Source organism: Leptodactylus fuscus, chromosome 5 (assembly GCF_031893055.1).
Source record: "Leptodactylus fuscus isolate aLepFus1 chromosome 5, aLepFus1.hap2, whole genome shotgun sequence".
NCBI lineage: Eukaryota > Metazoa > Chordata > Amphibia > Anura > Leptodactylidae > Leptodactylus > Leptodactylus fuscus.
The window spans coordinates 165,235,284-165,251,026 of record NC_134269.1 but is presented as its reverse complement, the minus strand read 5'-3'; the positions used below and the strand labels follow the sequence as shown (position 1 = coordinate 165,251,026).

The following is a 15,743-nucleotide window of genomic DNA, read 5'->3' as shown; positions in this document are numbered from 1 at the left end:
ATGTTGAGGTTTTTGCAAAGTTCATTGTAAAGCCAGTGATAAAACTGCATCAAAATGTCTATACACAAAGATTTACTGCTCCTTAAGAAGGAACTGTCACCTCTCCTGACATTTCTGTGGTAGTAAACACTTGGCTTTCCCATAAAATAATAATTTTAGAGCACTTTTTCTTGGAATTCTGCATTGTGCCTTTCCTATATTACTGCTCCTGGAATAGAGACTGGGCGTTACTATTCTTTTTTGTTAAAGGGTCTTTCCGGTCAAATGATATTAAGGTCATCAATATCAAATCCGGAGGTACACAACTAGAGATGCACTTTCAAGCCCCTAGGCAAAATCTGCAATGGGGCCCTACTTGCCATTTAAAATAGTGGCATGTTATGTGTAGGAAGGACCTTGGTGGTCTCCTCAGGATCTGTGGCCCTGTAGCGGCTGCTACCACTGAACCCCTTATAGATATGCCTATAGGTTTGATACATGGGACCCCTGATGATCAGCTGATCTGAGCAACCGCTATATGGAAAACATAACAAGAAACAGAGAGCTCTGTTCTCCATATAGGGAATGCGCTGAGTTATGGCAGCACAGCTTCTGTTGACTTGTATAGGAGCTCAGCTGCAGCGCCGCACCTCCCACGAGGCGACCTGAAGCGATTGCTTCAGGCGGCACTATGCCAGGGCCCCGGGGAGGGCGGCATTTTTGCTTACCTAAGCCAGTCCAGGACAAGCTGTCCTGGACTGGCTTAGCACCGAGCGGTGGTTTGGGGAGGCCATTGGAGCAGCGCTGCTCCAGCAGCCTCCCCTCACGCTCAGGCAGAGAGCAGGTCCTCTCCGTGCCTGCTCTCTGCCTGCGAACGGCGCTAAGCCCCCCCCTCTGAGAGGGCCGGCGCTAAGCCCCGCCCCTTCGTGCAGCCATGACCCCTTCGAACCACCACGCCCCCTGGGGGGGGGGCGATTTTCTGTTGTTCGCCTCGGGCGGCGAAAGGGGTAGGTTCACCCCTGCTCAGCTGTAGTAATGGCATGTTGAACAGAACTACCTGTTCTTTGTATAGTAGTTGGCAAGAACAGCGAAATCACGCATGTTGCGGGGCTTGGCCCCCTGCTGATCTAATATTGATGACCTATCCTAAAGTCATTTGCAAGGAAACCCCCTTTAATGGAGTGTAGAAGCAGTGGTAGGGACCCAAACAGTCAAGACAGGGACACAAAATATGAAATCCGGGTTTATTTAGAAAAAAAACCAGGAAAATAAATAAACCTTTACTTCTGGCACAACATGAGCAAAACCAAAATACAGCCTTAAGTTCAGGCGAAAACAAAATAAAAGCCTGCTCGTCTGAGCGACTAACTAAACAGTAGGTTAATCTAACTATACATGTGGCTTACTACCAGACACAAGAACAAAACAAGCACAATATTGTCTCACCAGACTCAGGGTTATAGGACAGAACCACACACCTCCTTTCACTCCATGAATCTGCCTTGGAGTGCAGAATCTGCAGCCTTTTTCTAGCCCAGTAATGAGCCAAGGACTCTCACCTGGAGCTAAGATCCGCATTGGACCACCCATATGTCAGAAACCTGGAGGAGATATAGTGAGATTCCAACACTCTGCCTGTCACCTTCTCACAGCATACAGAATAGCACATTGTACTATGCAATGTATATTGCACAGTATTTTTTTTTATAGCAGGACTCTCTTGATAGTATATCCCATTATATGGCTATATAGTACAATATGTTCCATCCTACCCTTGGGGGCTTTTTTCAGCATATATGTCATGGAGTAAACCTTTGTTTTATGAGTAATATGTTAACTACTGAATAAAACAAATGTTACTTGTGTAGTCCAGTATTACTGATGTCCTTGTGACAACATTGCATGTCAGATGTAGGCTTGTCAACAGTTCTTTGTAAATTCTCCTGGTGGTATTGCCACCACATATGAAAGGAACTGATGGCCTTTCCAAGAGGATTGAGAGACAGGACAGGTGGTTGTATTAAGTAGCCAGAAGGTCAAGTGAAAAAGAAAAAGAGGAAAACAAAGATCCAGGAGTAATATTGAGAGAAACATATAGAGCTCATATATCTTGTGCTAGAGCCAGGGCTTGTACACCCCATGAAGAAAGCATTAGATCCCGTACTTATTGTCACACCTCCGTCTTATTACATAGGACTAGACAGATGGAGTAGTTTAGCATGTCACATCACCCCCTGCTGTGATAAACCATTTCAGAAGCTGCTTTGTGTTTAGAAACAAGACAGGTTCAACCAAACCTACTGGAAGTAACACCCCAACGGCTAGCCACCCGCACAATGGACTGTCAGATACTGCCGACACTTGAGACATAGTATCATTTACTTTATTATTAGTTTAAGAGTACAGTTCCTAAGCATAAGCCATTGTTACTTGTGCATGCAAGCAAGTGACAAACTATGCTCAGAGATTGTGTGAAGGATTTGTATTGTGTGCTGTCCAAGCCACATGCCAAAAGTGTAAGGGTGAGCTTCATTCAATAAAAAGAATAGTGCAAGCGATGGAAAAGCCGCACAATGACTTATGGGTTATGTCCATGGGCCACTTTTGTAGTCTGCACCTTCAATGCTGTAAGATGTATGAGCTTACTAGTTGGCGGCAACCCAACTGTGACAAATCTACTAAACTGGCACAAGTGCCATAATATATTTGGCAGACCATGTTAGGGGGTGTTCATGGTATATTTTAATCATCCATTTAGCGGATCTTTTTAATAGATTCTCTAAAAACGGATGCAAATGGATGCTAACGAAAGGCATAGAGTCAATGTTTGTGTCTGCGTCCAACGAAAACAATGGCCACAATAGATCCATTTTTGTTTTTCAGCATTAAGGCTAAGGCTACACATAGTGAAATACAGCAAAATAAGCTGTGAAAAATCAGTTTTCGCAGCCTTTTTTCCAGCGTTTTCTTCCCCTATTAAATATATAGGGAAAATAGTTGCTGTATTTTTCAAAAACACTTTGAAATCTCAGCTTTTCCAGAGTTTTTTTTCTGCAATGTGTAAATGATGTTAAACAGAATCTCATGCAAAAAGAAGCATTTTTCAGCTGCGTTTCTGGAGCAGTCAAAAGTGCTGTGCTTCCGTAATGTGGGCCTTAGCCTAACTCTATGTAAACAGATGCCCTTCCACTGGTATTCATTTTTAGCTCATCCATAACACAGATCAGTTTAAGAAATCTAATGTAAAGGCCCCTTCCCAATACTCCTTGCCGCTGCACCCAATGGTGTAACTAGGAATGTTGGGGCCCCGTGGCGAACTTTTGACATGGGGCCCCCCCCCCAACCGGCGTCGACGTCGAAGACAGCGGCCGGCCCCCTCCTCCGCACTCTATTATGTCCCTTAGTGGCCCCTGCACACAGTATTATCCCCCATAGTGGCCCCTGCACACACTATTATGTCCCTTACTAGCCCCTGCACACAGTATTTTGTCCCTTACTGGCCCCTGCACACAGTATAATCCCCAATAGTGTCCCCTGTACACAGTATTATCCCCCATAGTGGCCCCTGCACACAGTATTATCCCCCATAGTGGCCCCTGAACACAGTATAATCCCCAATAGTGTCCCCTGTACACAGTATTATCCCCCATAGTGGCCCCTGCACACAGTATTATCCCCCATAGTGGCCCCTGCACACAGTATTATCCCCCATAGTGGCCCCTGCACACAGTATTATGCCCCATAGTGGCCCCTGCACACAGTATTATCCCCCATAGTGGCCCCTGCACACAGTATTATCCCCCATAGTGGCCCCTCCACACAGTATTATGCCCCATAGTGGCCCCTGCACACAGTATTATGTCCCATAGTGGCCCCTGCACACAGTATTATACCCCATAGTGGACACCCATAAACAATTATTATACTCTGGCGTCTTTTCAGACCCCAGAGTATAATAATGGGAGACCCGGGGGAATAAAAACATAAAAAATTACTGTTTCTTACCTGTGCCCGGTTCCTACGCTGTATTCTCCACTGGTGTCCTTCTGAAATGACGTCAGACGTCACATGACCCGGGACGCAGGCCGGGTTCATGTGACGTCAGAGACGTCAGAAAGGACGTCAGGACGGAGGCCTGGCAGGATCGTGGAGAGGTAAGTAACAGTGTTTTTTATGTTTATTACCTCTCCCGGTCCACCACTGCAAAGACCGCCGAGTATAATGATAGTATATGTGGGGACCGCGGTGTCACTTACCGATCCCGGCCCAGCCAGGATCGGCAAGTGAATAGGGCCCGTTACGGCCTATTAAAAACATTAAAAAAAAACGCAGCGGTAGCGGCTGTCACAGGGCCCCCTAATGGCCCGGGCCCTGTGGCAGCCGCCTCTGCTGCCTCTATGGTAGTTACGCCCCTGGCTGCACCTATTAATTTGCTCCATCTCTAATCAATGTAGTGTATTATACAGTTTTTATTACACGCAGTCCATTGCCTGAACACTTACACAATACTAATAAGATAGATGTAAAAGTATTAAAAAATCTTTTGAATAAATATTGCATATGCAAGGCACTCTATTTTTCTTTTATGTAACAAGAGAATCACATTGCACAGTATATTGCTTGCATTGTGTTCTCTTGCATAGCATTTTCTCTATATGCCCTCTAGGTTCACTATGAGGACTCCCTCCATCTGGACAGTAACACATATACACTAGATTTGTTTTGGAAATCGCAGCGTCTCCGCTGCATGTATTTTTCTGCAATGTGTGGATGGGAGTGACTGTAAAAGCGTTTACACCATGTGGATCCTCGGCCTACGGCTTCTATATAGGAAGGATTCTTTACAGTCAAAGTAGTAACACTATTGAATGTCTATTCCAAAAAGAAGTGATGGCGCTTACTGCATTAGCATTTAGAAATGCTTAGGTGATAAGACTCAATGGTTATAAAATAACAAATAAAGTTGTGGGATATGTAATTAATACAACTAATTGATCCAGGAATTTTCTCTGATTTCCAAGTCTAGAGTAAGGCCCGATTTACATCTGCGTTCAGGTTTCTGTTTGGTAAGTCCGCTTGGGGATTTCCTGAATGGAAACCTATACACATAAAAAAGTGGTTACCTAAAGAAACCCGTGGACCCCATAGACTATAATGGGGTCCATGTGGTTTCTGCATGAAACATGCGGAGAGAAAAGTGCTGTTTGCAGGACTTTTCTCTCCACACGTTTTGTGCGGAAACCACACGGACCCCTTATTAGTGTATGGGGTCCGTGGGTTTTACAGATAACCACTTTTTTATGCGTATAGGTTTTCATTCATGGGGTCCCCAAGCGGACTTACCAAACAGAAACCTGAACGCAGATGTAATTTACACGCAATTTACTTTTGTGTGCTGCTGCCACCACTGTGCTACGCTGAAATGTGCTTGCCGTATGAAGAAAACCATTTCAGCCGGCTGAACGTGTGGTGCTCCGTGTGCACAGGAAAGCCATTTGCTGTGATACCGTACGTTGTATCCACTGTTCCTGCTGACCCTCGCCGCATATGATGCTTATTCCAGCTCATCCTACAGCATTAGGAACAGTGGATACAACGTATCGCAGTGTTCAGCCGGCTGCAATGTTTTCCTTCATACAGACTTTGCGCAGAAAGATTATTATTGGGGAATGTCTTACTTTTGGGGGGTGCCTTATATTAGGCAATTCAACAAAACCTCTGCTATGTCTTACTTTCTGGGGATTACTTATTTTCGGGGAAACCGGCTATCTTAAATGCATCTTTCCGCATGGGGCTGGGGCCCCATGTGGCGTAAATGCTGGGTTTGACCATGGCGGAAACGGTGTAGAGAAAAACGCAGCAATTTACAGACCTTGCAAATCGCTGCAGTGTTGGAAATCGCAGTATGTCAGTTATACCTAGGGAAATTCTAGTGGTTTCCCTCTAGATATAATTGAAGCAGAAAGCCCACAAGGAAACCTCTGTGGAGTTTCTGTGAAAAGCACAGTGGGAAAATCGTAATGTGTTGCCACGGCGGTTTTTGCCGCATTACTTTTTTGCTGTGGCTTGCTACATGGGGCGTTAGGCTATAAAGGGAAACATGCAAACTAAGACAACAAAACAAAAGGCTGGCATACCATTTATTATAATTCAACAGCTTTGCTTAGACAAAAAAAAACTGTATATGACAGTGTCAACTGCCCTCATATGCGTTTCACTGGCTGCTCTTCCTCTCCCCATGCACATGCATGCTTGGCTGAGTGTGCATGTATTTTGGAGTAAGGTGCTGGCAGACACCTCTGATGGTGGCTTACAAAAAGGACCAAGCACTTAAAATTCAAAAAGGACCAATCCTTCAGGCAAGTGCTTGGTCTTTTATTAAGCCATCCCAATTTTCCCCTTGGGCAAATTTCGCCTAGCCGCAGTAATCTCCTTTAATCTAAGGTGTATGTGTGCATTAAGAGGCAATTTAGCATTCGCATGTAACTTCAAAGGCGGAAGATGTTTTCCTGTTAGATACTGTCAAATAGAAAAGGAATTGCAAGACAGCTGGTTTATCAGGACTATGATGCTCAGTCATAAGGCACCACTTTGTCTGGGCCTCAGTGCAAAACCTATATCACGGAATCCAATTTACCATGTGGCTTTTGTGATACTGGTATCTTGTTCTGTGATGCAGGGCCTTTAGGCAGAACTGATACCTCTGTACCCCCTAAAGCTTAACCTCTGGCTCAATCCAGCTCACTTCCGAGACAGGTATAACAGGCTATTTCCATGTACTAGACAGTGCATCTCAATAAATTAGAATATAAATTGCTTTTTTTTTTTTTTTTTTTTTTTTTTTTTAAGTAATTCCATTGAAAAAGTGATTCCCATATATTATATTAAGTCATTACAAAGTGAACTTTTTCAAGTGTTCCTTTCTGTTAATGTTGATGATTATTAGAGATGAGCGAATAGTATTTGAAACTATAGTTTCTAATACCTCACCCCCATAGGAATGCATGGAAGCGGCTGAACACCAAGGGGCTAAGCGCCGGCCGCTAACATGCATTCCTATGGAGCGAGGTATTCGAATCTAGTATTCGAATCAACTCTAATGATTATGGCTTACTGCCAAGGAAAACCCAAAAGTCATTATCTCAGAAAATTACAATATTATATAAGACCAACTGTAAAAAAAATATTTATACACAGAAATGAAAATTCTGTACAGTAAATGCCCTCAATACTTGGTGGGGGCTACTTTTGCACGAATAACGGCATCAATGTGGCATGGAGGGATCAGTCTGTGGCACTGCAGAGGTGTTATGGAAGCTCAGGTTGTATTATAGCAGTCTTCAGCTCATCTGCATTCTTGGGTCTAGGGTCTCTCATCTTCCTCTTGACAATACCCCATAGATTCTGTATGGGGTTAAGGTCAGGCGAGTTTGCTGGCCAGTCAAGCACAGTGATACTGTGGTTATTAAATCAGGTCTTGGTATGATATTCTAATTTGTTGAGATGCACTAGTATATATTGCATGTAGGGTTTTAGCTCTCCAGCGAGAGGGTCAGTAAAGTCTACAGCAGGGGTAGGGAACGTACGGCTCTCCAGCTGTTGCAAAACTACAACTCCCAGCATGCATACTGGCTCTGCTGTTCTGGGAACTCCCATGGAAGTGAATGGAGCATGCTGGGAGTTGTAGTTTCACAGCAGCTGGAGAGCCAAAGGTTCCCTACCCTTGGTCTACAGGGTTTATATTCTATTAGACCATGTTCCATGTTTACAAAGTTAATGTGTTAGAAGCAGAAAAAATGTGTAAGCGTTAGGATCTGAGAGACTTTGACAAAGACCAAATTGTGATGGCTAGATGACTAAGTCAGCACATCTTGATAATAATGGGTCTTAGTGTCTGTTTCTGGTATGCACAGGTTTGTGCTCACCAAAAGTGGTCTGAGGAAGGACAGCCAATGAACCAGTCACAGGGATATGGATGTCTTAGATTAAATGATGCTTAGTGAAACTACCATGTTTGGCCTAATCTCATAGAAGAACTGGCTTTACGAGTATGGCTGATGGATGAATAATCCAGTACCAGACTGGACTCTATAGTTGGGGCATTAAAATATCACTATATCTGATAAACCATGACTGATAATTATAATTCAACAGTATGCAAGACAGCAGAAAAAACAGACTATTACAGTACTAGCAAAGTAGATGAAATTCTGGATAATCCCATCCACACATTGCAGGAAAAAAAGCACTGTGGAAAAGCTGTTTTTTTGAAAAACGCAGTATGTCAATTCTACTAGCGGAAATGCTTGTGTATTCTCTATAAATCTAATGAGGGAATAAAAACCACAGAGAAAAAAACCAATATGCAATATGCTGAGTTCTATAGGTAGCTACAAGAAAATGGCGCTAGGGCATGCGTAGTAGCACTCAGAACGGAGTGTTCCTGCCCATACACGGGATTTGAAGCGCAGGAGCAAGACTACGGAGGATGGAGGTGGCTACAGCAAGTGTGGAGGAGGAGGGCATAACGGAGCATAAGCCACGGAGGAGCGTGAAAGAGGTATGACGCAGGAGGGGAACGCCCAGGGTGCTCGTTGAGCATCATTAGCATATCAGTTTTACAGATTTTTAAGAAAAACGGGGGGGTGTTTCTGGAAAAAATGGGGGCAGCACCTGAATAGCCTTGGTTTATGGGCCAGATGGAAGCTGCAATCTCAATACTATTACCAGTGTTCCATAAGGCTGCTGGGCCCCAGTGTCACTGTAACCCCCTCGAGTTAAGCCCCTGCTATTGGATAAGAACCCTGTCCTGGCACCATCTGCACGTTAAAGGACACAACTGGTGACGGTTCATACAGTTTTATGTTTGTGTAATGACAGTAATAACAAAATTGTCTGACCACTGTATAAACAATGCTACCTCTGATGCTACACCTGCTACCTCTTGTGTCACCCCCTCTACCTCATAGATAGTAAGATCTTGCAAGCAGGGCCCTCAGTCCCATTGTGTGAAATGACTATTTCTTGTAATGTATCTTTTTTTTTTTGTCTGTACTTGAACCCTACAAATTGTACAGTGCTCCGGAATATGTTGACGCTATATAAATAAAATGTATTATTATTATTATTATTATTATTATTATTGCATTAATAAACAAAGAGGAATGTAAAATGGCTGCAGGCAAGGACCTGCAAGGCCCTGGAATCCAAAAACTGAGGATATACAAGCTGACATCCTCCACACACATCAGGTAACACCACAAGTATTTCACTGTTGACAAACACCATAGTTACTATATCCAGGGTTCAGGTTTTGTATGTTTGCGTCTGAGCACTTGGAAATTACAGATTCCATTGTTTTCCACCTAGCAGCAGTTCCTGCCATAGGACTTGTGTAAGCTATGTTGTGATGCCAAGTGAGCAGGTATAGGATATCTCCTGAGTGCCCCTGCACTAGACTATATTATCTAGGGCAGTGATGGCGAACCTATGGCACGCGTGCCAGAGAGGGCACGCAGAGCCCTCCATGCTGGCACGCGTGCGGTCGCCCGGATCGCTCACCAACAGGGAATCCGGTACAGGATTCCCCGTTGATGAGCGATCACTGCCTTCAGTTGTATGTGCAAATGCACATACAGCTGAAAGCTGTCAGGGTAGGCCGCGGATCGCGCGACCACGGCCTACACTGGCTGCAGAGTTTGACCTCTGCCCCGACTTGGGCGCGATGACGTCATCAGCGCCGCCAGTGACAAGAAGGTGGATGCCGGCGGCTCTTCAGGGGTGAGTATGAGAGTGGCTCACTGTGTATATGATGTTGGGGGGAGCGCTTATAATACTTGGTGGGGTGTATGATATTGGGGGGGAGTGTATAATACTGGGGGGGCTTATAATACTGGGTGGGGTGTATAATACTGGGGGGAGTGTATAATACTGGGGGGAGTGTATAATACTGAGGGGGCTTATAATACTGGGGGGAGTGTATAATACTGGGGGGGCTTATAATACTGGGTGGGGTGTATAATACTGGGGGGAGTGTATAATACTGGGGGGAGTGTATAATACTGAGGGGGCTTATAATACTGGGGGAGTGTATAATACTGGGGGGGCTTATAATACTGGGGTGGCTTATAATACTGGGGGTGTACTAAAGAGCATATAATACTGGGGGGGGGGCCTATTTATAAGCACACAATACTGTGTGTGGATGCCACTGTGGAGCATATAATCCTGTGGGGGGGGGGGGGACACCTATTGCGGAGCATATAACACTGGGGGGCTACTGTGGTACTGTGGAGAATATAATATTGTGTGGTGGGCCCACTGCAGAGCATATAATACTGTCTGGGGTCCCCTCACTATTTATATCACACAGTATCTGTTTTATAGCAGACGTGATATTAGTACAGGATGTAAGAATATTACACGGTAACTATAAAACAGATCCTGTGCGATGTAAATAGTGAAAATTAATTGTTCAAAGTACCAAATGCCGAGACCTTTACATTTCAGTACAACGTTGTTTGTATTATTGAAAGCTCTGTAAAGCCCCACATGACTGTAATTTTTGGTCAGTAACTGTCCGCAATTGTGGATCCGCATAGTATTAAGTCTATATTGTCGTGTTGGCACTCCGCGAAAATTTTGTGGGTTTTGGGTTGCAGTTTGGGCACTCGGTCTCTAAAAGGTTCGCCATCACTGATCTAGGGCAATGTATGACTAGAATCCTTGTGCATTGTATATTACATTTTCTAATCATATCTTCAGATCTGCTCATCCAAGAGGTTCTGTTGCAGCTGCAATGTTAGTTATAATAATGTATTAACCTATTTATGTTGTGCAAGTTGACCTGTTGAATTCTGCAGTGTCTGTATACACATGTCAGATACAATATAGGATGTTCTGCAGCAGCTGATGTATGCAGAGGACTCCTACCATGTATTATATACTGTAGCTACTAAGAAGTTAGATAGATAGGCTGAAGTTCTATCTATCTATATAAAATCTACATCCTGGATTGTGGAATATTATATTATATAACTTCTATGGTGCTGTCAGGATACACTTCTGTACAATAAAAGAGATTCTGCAGCAGCTTGGGTGTGATACAGTGAGAATGCCTATAATGCTTTGTACAATGTATATAACTCCTGTGTAAGAGGTTCTGCAGCGGCCGGTTGTGTTGCAGTCCCTGGTAATGTGGGGTAAAGGTCTCCTGTGAGGCAGTAGTGTAGCCTGGCGTGTGCTCTCCTGGCCGGGGCTAGGCCCTCCCCTTTGCCGGGCCCCCTTCCCTCCCTCCGTCTCCTCCTCCTTCTTCTCACTGAGCTCTCTCCTCTCAGGCTGGGAGCTGCACACGCTGAAGATGGAGGACTGCAGCACACTGCTGGATGAGGCGCTGGAGTCATTCGTGTTTAGTTACCTGACAGACAGCCCGGTAAGAGCCGTCCCCCCTGGGCACATGTGTGGACCCTCCATGTGGGGAAGAGGTGGGCACTGGCACTTGGTGCATTGATAGTGACAGGTGGTGTCCCCCTATTTTTCTCCAGACACCCCATTTTGTGCACCCTGCATTTTCCATGCTGCATGTGTATATTCTGCATACTGGCACTTTCCCCCCTTCTAGCCGGTGCGGAGCCCGGAGCAGCCCGCAGCATGCCGGCCAGTGTAGCAGGATGTAGCATGCGGTGCTGGAGGGGGCGTGTAGCCGCCTCTGCCTATGGCAGCCTATTCTATCATTCACTTCATAATCCGGTGTCCATGTGGCGTGCACACGGGCTGCAGATAGTGAGGTGCCAGGCATCCCTGTGGGCACGGACCGCTAGAGTTATGTAATCCACATAGGGATTGTCTAGCAGGATGTGCAGCTGTAATCTGCTCCTATTGTTTCTCTACAAGTGATATGTTACTCCATTCTTCCTCTCTGCCAGATAATGTGTGGCTGGTGATGGGCACTGTGCCAGGATAAAATAATGGGCACACATCGTACACTCATGGTATAAAACCATCTATCGCTTTCCTCCTTCATTGTGTTTCATTCCATTTTTATCTACCCATGTCAACTTCTTCCAGAAGTTGTAATATGGCACAATTCATCAGAATATGTTACCTGCTTACATAGGTTAATCTGCGGCATGATTTTAGGCTACGGCTATATGGCGACTTTGGCTGTAACACGTGTCATGCAGCCAGAGATCACTGGTAGTGAAAATGAATACAGCAGCGTTGCGTGTAATACAACCATATTCACTTTCTTTAGCTGCGAAGCTGCCAGCACAAGTTTTGGTTATGCAGCTTCGATTGCAGCAAAAGTCATCACGAACCCTAATCTAATTTATTCTAGGTGACAAACTCAGCTCAGCTACATTCGTCCATGTAATTACGACAGCACTATACAGCTCAGCTACATCGGTGCATGTAATGACACCGTAACATTTGGCGTGGGGTTTGCCTTTAGTTGTAGAGGCAGCAGTTGTGCCAGGTTTTAGATATAGACATAACTGTGTAGTAATAAACTGGCATACAGAGTTATATAATGCCTAGATATATAGTGTTCCTGCAGGTTGGCAGTAGCATGAATCTATCCAGAGCTTGGTTCGTAGTGGACTCCTATGTTGACTTTCTGGCATCGTCCCTGGGTAGGCAGCAGGAATTCGGTGCATTCAGAGTCGTGTTAGTCATACTACTGCCAGTTTCATAACAGTACTGCAGAATTGTGGTTACAAAACAGAGCTGTTCTGGGCATGTGTGTGCTGCAGCCTGCTCCAGGCTACTATTATAGGCAGCGAAATCCTGCTATATTGACATTTGTAATGGATGGAGACGAGATTGCATGAATCATCTCCAGCAAGACTGCTGCGGCAGGGTCCAAGTAGCATCTTACTCCATCTACATTGATCAGGCCTTCATTTTGATGCTTATGATTTACGTGTAATATATGTCCTTGACTGCTTTGAACAAGAAATATGGACTAACCAATCTACAGAATGCTGCTTTTCGCCTGAAACAATGGCAGCTATGCCCAAGCTTTGTAACATAAACCCTGAGAGGTGCTGTTATGCTGCTGCTGCGTGTGTAGCTTGTTATAAGGGGTCATCAAACATTACTTTCTATGGATGTGCTGTCCCTATTTCAATGTAGATGCACAAGACAACACTCCTTACACCTCCCTTTACCCCAGTCTTGGTCCCCATACTTCTGTCTTTGTAGTGTATGTTCCATTTAACCCTAGATATTACAATTGGCATACACTTTTAATAGGTTAGTTGGCATGTACTGTACATTTAGGAGGCACGCGGTTCTGTACCCATAGTGGGACCACTCCAGATTGATTTTTCTTTTAGCACACAGTCAATAGGAACTTCTATAGGCATTTTTAGAGAACAACCCAAAAGGCTGAGAGCTGGAAGAAGGTGCATTAGATTCCTGGCTCTTGGCATGTATAGCCCTGAAAAATATATATGCATATACTATATACTACTATAACATATATGGCTGAATCTTATCTTCCATTTCATGATAAGATTGGCTGGCAAGTATACCATGGATAGCAATGGCCACAGTGATGCTGATAGGATTGGGACAATGGCACAAATAGATTGGAAAAAGCTTGTATGCCCAGCTGGGGGAAATGGGGGTTATAGCTGCTGCTGAAATAACCTCATGGGGGAATAATCCCCATATGTGGAAAGTTCATGTGAATGGTTTCACTATACAGAATATATTGCTTTCATTACCCCTCTGATGAGATTTTGTGGTGAAACAGCTGGAATTTCTTCACCAAAATTTGCCAGAGTAGGAGTAAATGTCACAATGTGACACCATTTGCACAATATTTAGTGTCTGTCTTGAGTATCAAGGACCTAAGACTCACACCCTCCATTCAAAGATCATGGAGAGCAAAGGTTATAGAGTATGTTGTGAAGCAATAAATCTCATAACCATCCATAGTACTATGGAACGGGATTAGATTACAGGGCAGTGAAATGGAGATTAGCAGGGCACGGCCTGTGGTATCTACTACATCAGGCTAGATTCACACTTGTGTCTGGTATCCGTCCGGATTGGTAAAAAAACGGATACAAGCAGCACAGCACATACCATAGTCCGTCTTTTTTGACGGAATAGTCAATGGATGTCCGTCTGTTTTTGACAAATCCATTTTTTTTCTCTTATTCGTTATGAGCTTGCACAAAAGGAATGAAGAGGGTAAAAACGGATTGTAAAACGGACACAAACAGATTATTATCCGCTGGTAATCCATTTGTGTCTGCCTTCCATAGACCTCAATGATAAAAAACAGATTCATTGCTGTCCGTCACGAGCGGAGCAAAGTACAAGTCCAAAAGAGCGAATACACAACGGAAATGGTACAAACGGACACCTGCGGATGGTTTTTGAAACCCATTGAAATCAATGGGTTTTATAACAAAATCAGTTTTTGAGGATTTTTAGATGTTTACAAAAAGTGATTTAGTGCGTAGAGACGACCACTGATGTGACCCCAGCCTCAGATACCCCTATCTGATAATCTGGTGCCTGTGGGGTTAAAGTGTGTCCAATTGTGAATATGTAAGTCAATTCTATACAATGGTTATTTCTTTTCCTCATGTTCTGCCTTTTGTGTAGGCCTCAAGCATGTTCAGCAGTTTATTGCTTCTCGGCCCCACAGGCTACAGCCACATGAAATAAGATTAGAAAGCGAGTGGGAATATAACCCGGTATGTTAATCCCTTGACTGGTCTGGCTGAATGGATGTTGCAAAAGTGATTAAATAGTCTAAGCCGCCTGGTAAAATATTATCCAGTGTACATGTGTGGTCAGCAGTTGGTTGGGACTGCTTAGGTGCAAGTGTCATGGCAAGAGTGGCGCGTGCTTTCTGCTTGCGTTGAAAGTCTATGTAACCTCTGATGCAAGTGCTTGTAAGGCTTCCTGGAGCAGTCACATGCTTTGCTGTTGTAAATTATAAATGGAAGGCGTATGCCTGACTGCTGCTGACGTCCCTCATTACTATCTCACCAGCCCCCTTTACTCCCGCCCCCCGCCAGCCTCCTCCTTACTACTCTATGAGGAGTGAATGGAGCAAAGTCTGCTTGACGCATGTTGTCTCTCGGTGGCATGAAGGACATGGGGCGGCTCAGAGCTGTGTGTTTCCTCCTGACCGCCTCTTCCTTTCTAACATGTGCTCTGAGGCACAGAATGAGGCTGAATGTACACTTGGCACATTTGTTGCAGACATTTCTGTAACTTAACCTTCATTTTATACATCTGGATGGAGTCGTGCGTGTGTTTCTGTAAACCCCATTCAGAACCGGCAGACAATCCTGGAAGTTTCTGTGTGAAATTATAGTTATTTAGGCCGTACATTTATTATATGGTAAAAAAACAGATATAATATTTAATGTTCACATTTGGTTTTACTTTGATAAACTTTATTGACTAGGCAGCAAAGTTCTAGGAGGATTTGAAGCAGCTACTTCAAGGCTGGCCTTACAGTACAGTAAGTTTAGTCCGCAATTGTGGGTTCTCAATTGCAGACCATTTGCGGACACATTGTATTCAGTGCGGCCTCTTACACCACCGGATATTTTCTGTGCCGTGACCGAGGTCCGCACTGAATACCGCAGGTCCGAAAAGGCCGTGAATTCACGGCACGGCAAGGACTGTCCCATAGTGCTCTATGGACGCGTGCGGCTGGACACGGAGGTCTGCGGAATGACTTTTTGGAGTGTAATAGAGTGTTGCTGATCAGCAAATTGCGGACCGTAAAC

At 44.5% G+C, this 15,743-nt stretch overlaps 2 protein-coding genes across 5 annotated transcripts in view; one reads left to right on the top strand and one right to left on the bottom strand.

The window, feature by feature from the left end:
- PDE6A (phosphodiesterase 6A) overlaps positions 1-15,743 on the bottom strand; it is a 478,514-nt gene that overhangs the window by 338,971 nt on the left and 123,800 nt on the right. The gene's annotated exons all lie outside the window — the stretch shown is intronic.
- The window catches only part of PPARGC1B (PPARG coactivator 1 beta), a 65,869-nt gene continuing 61,435 nt past the window's right edge, over positions 11,310-15,743 (top strand). For all 4 annotated transcript variants that reach the window (XM_075274662.1, XM_075274661.1, XM_075274659.1 and 1 more), the window contains exon 1: positions 11,310-11,410. In XM_075274662.1, the coding sequence (XP_075130763.1) occupies positions 11,339-11,410 (72 nt within the window). In that variant the 5' untranslated portion in view covers positions 11,310-11,338. The remainder of the gene's footprint in view (positions 11,411-15,743) is intronic.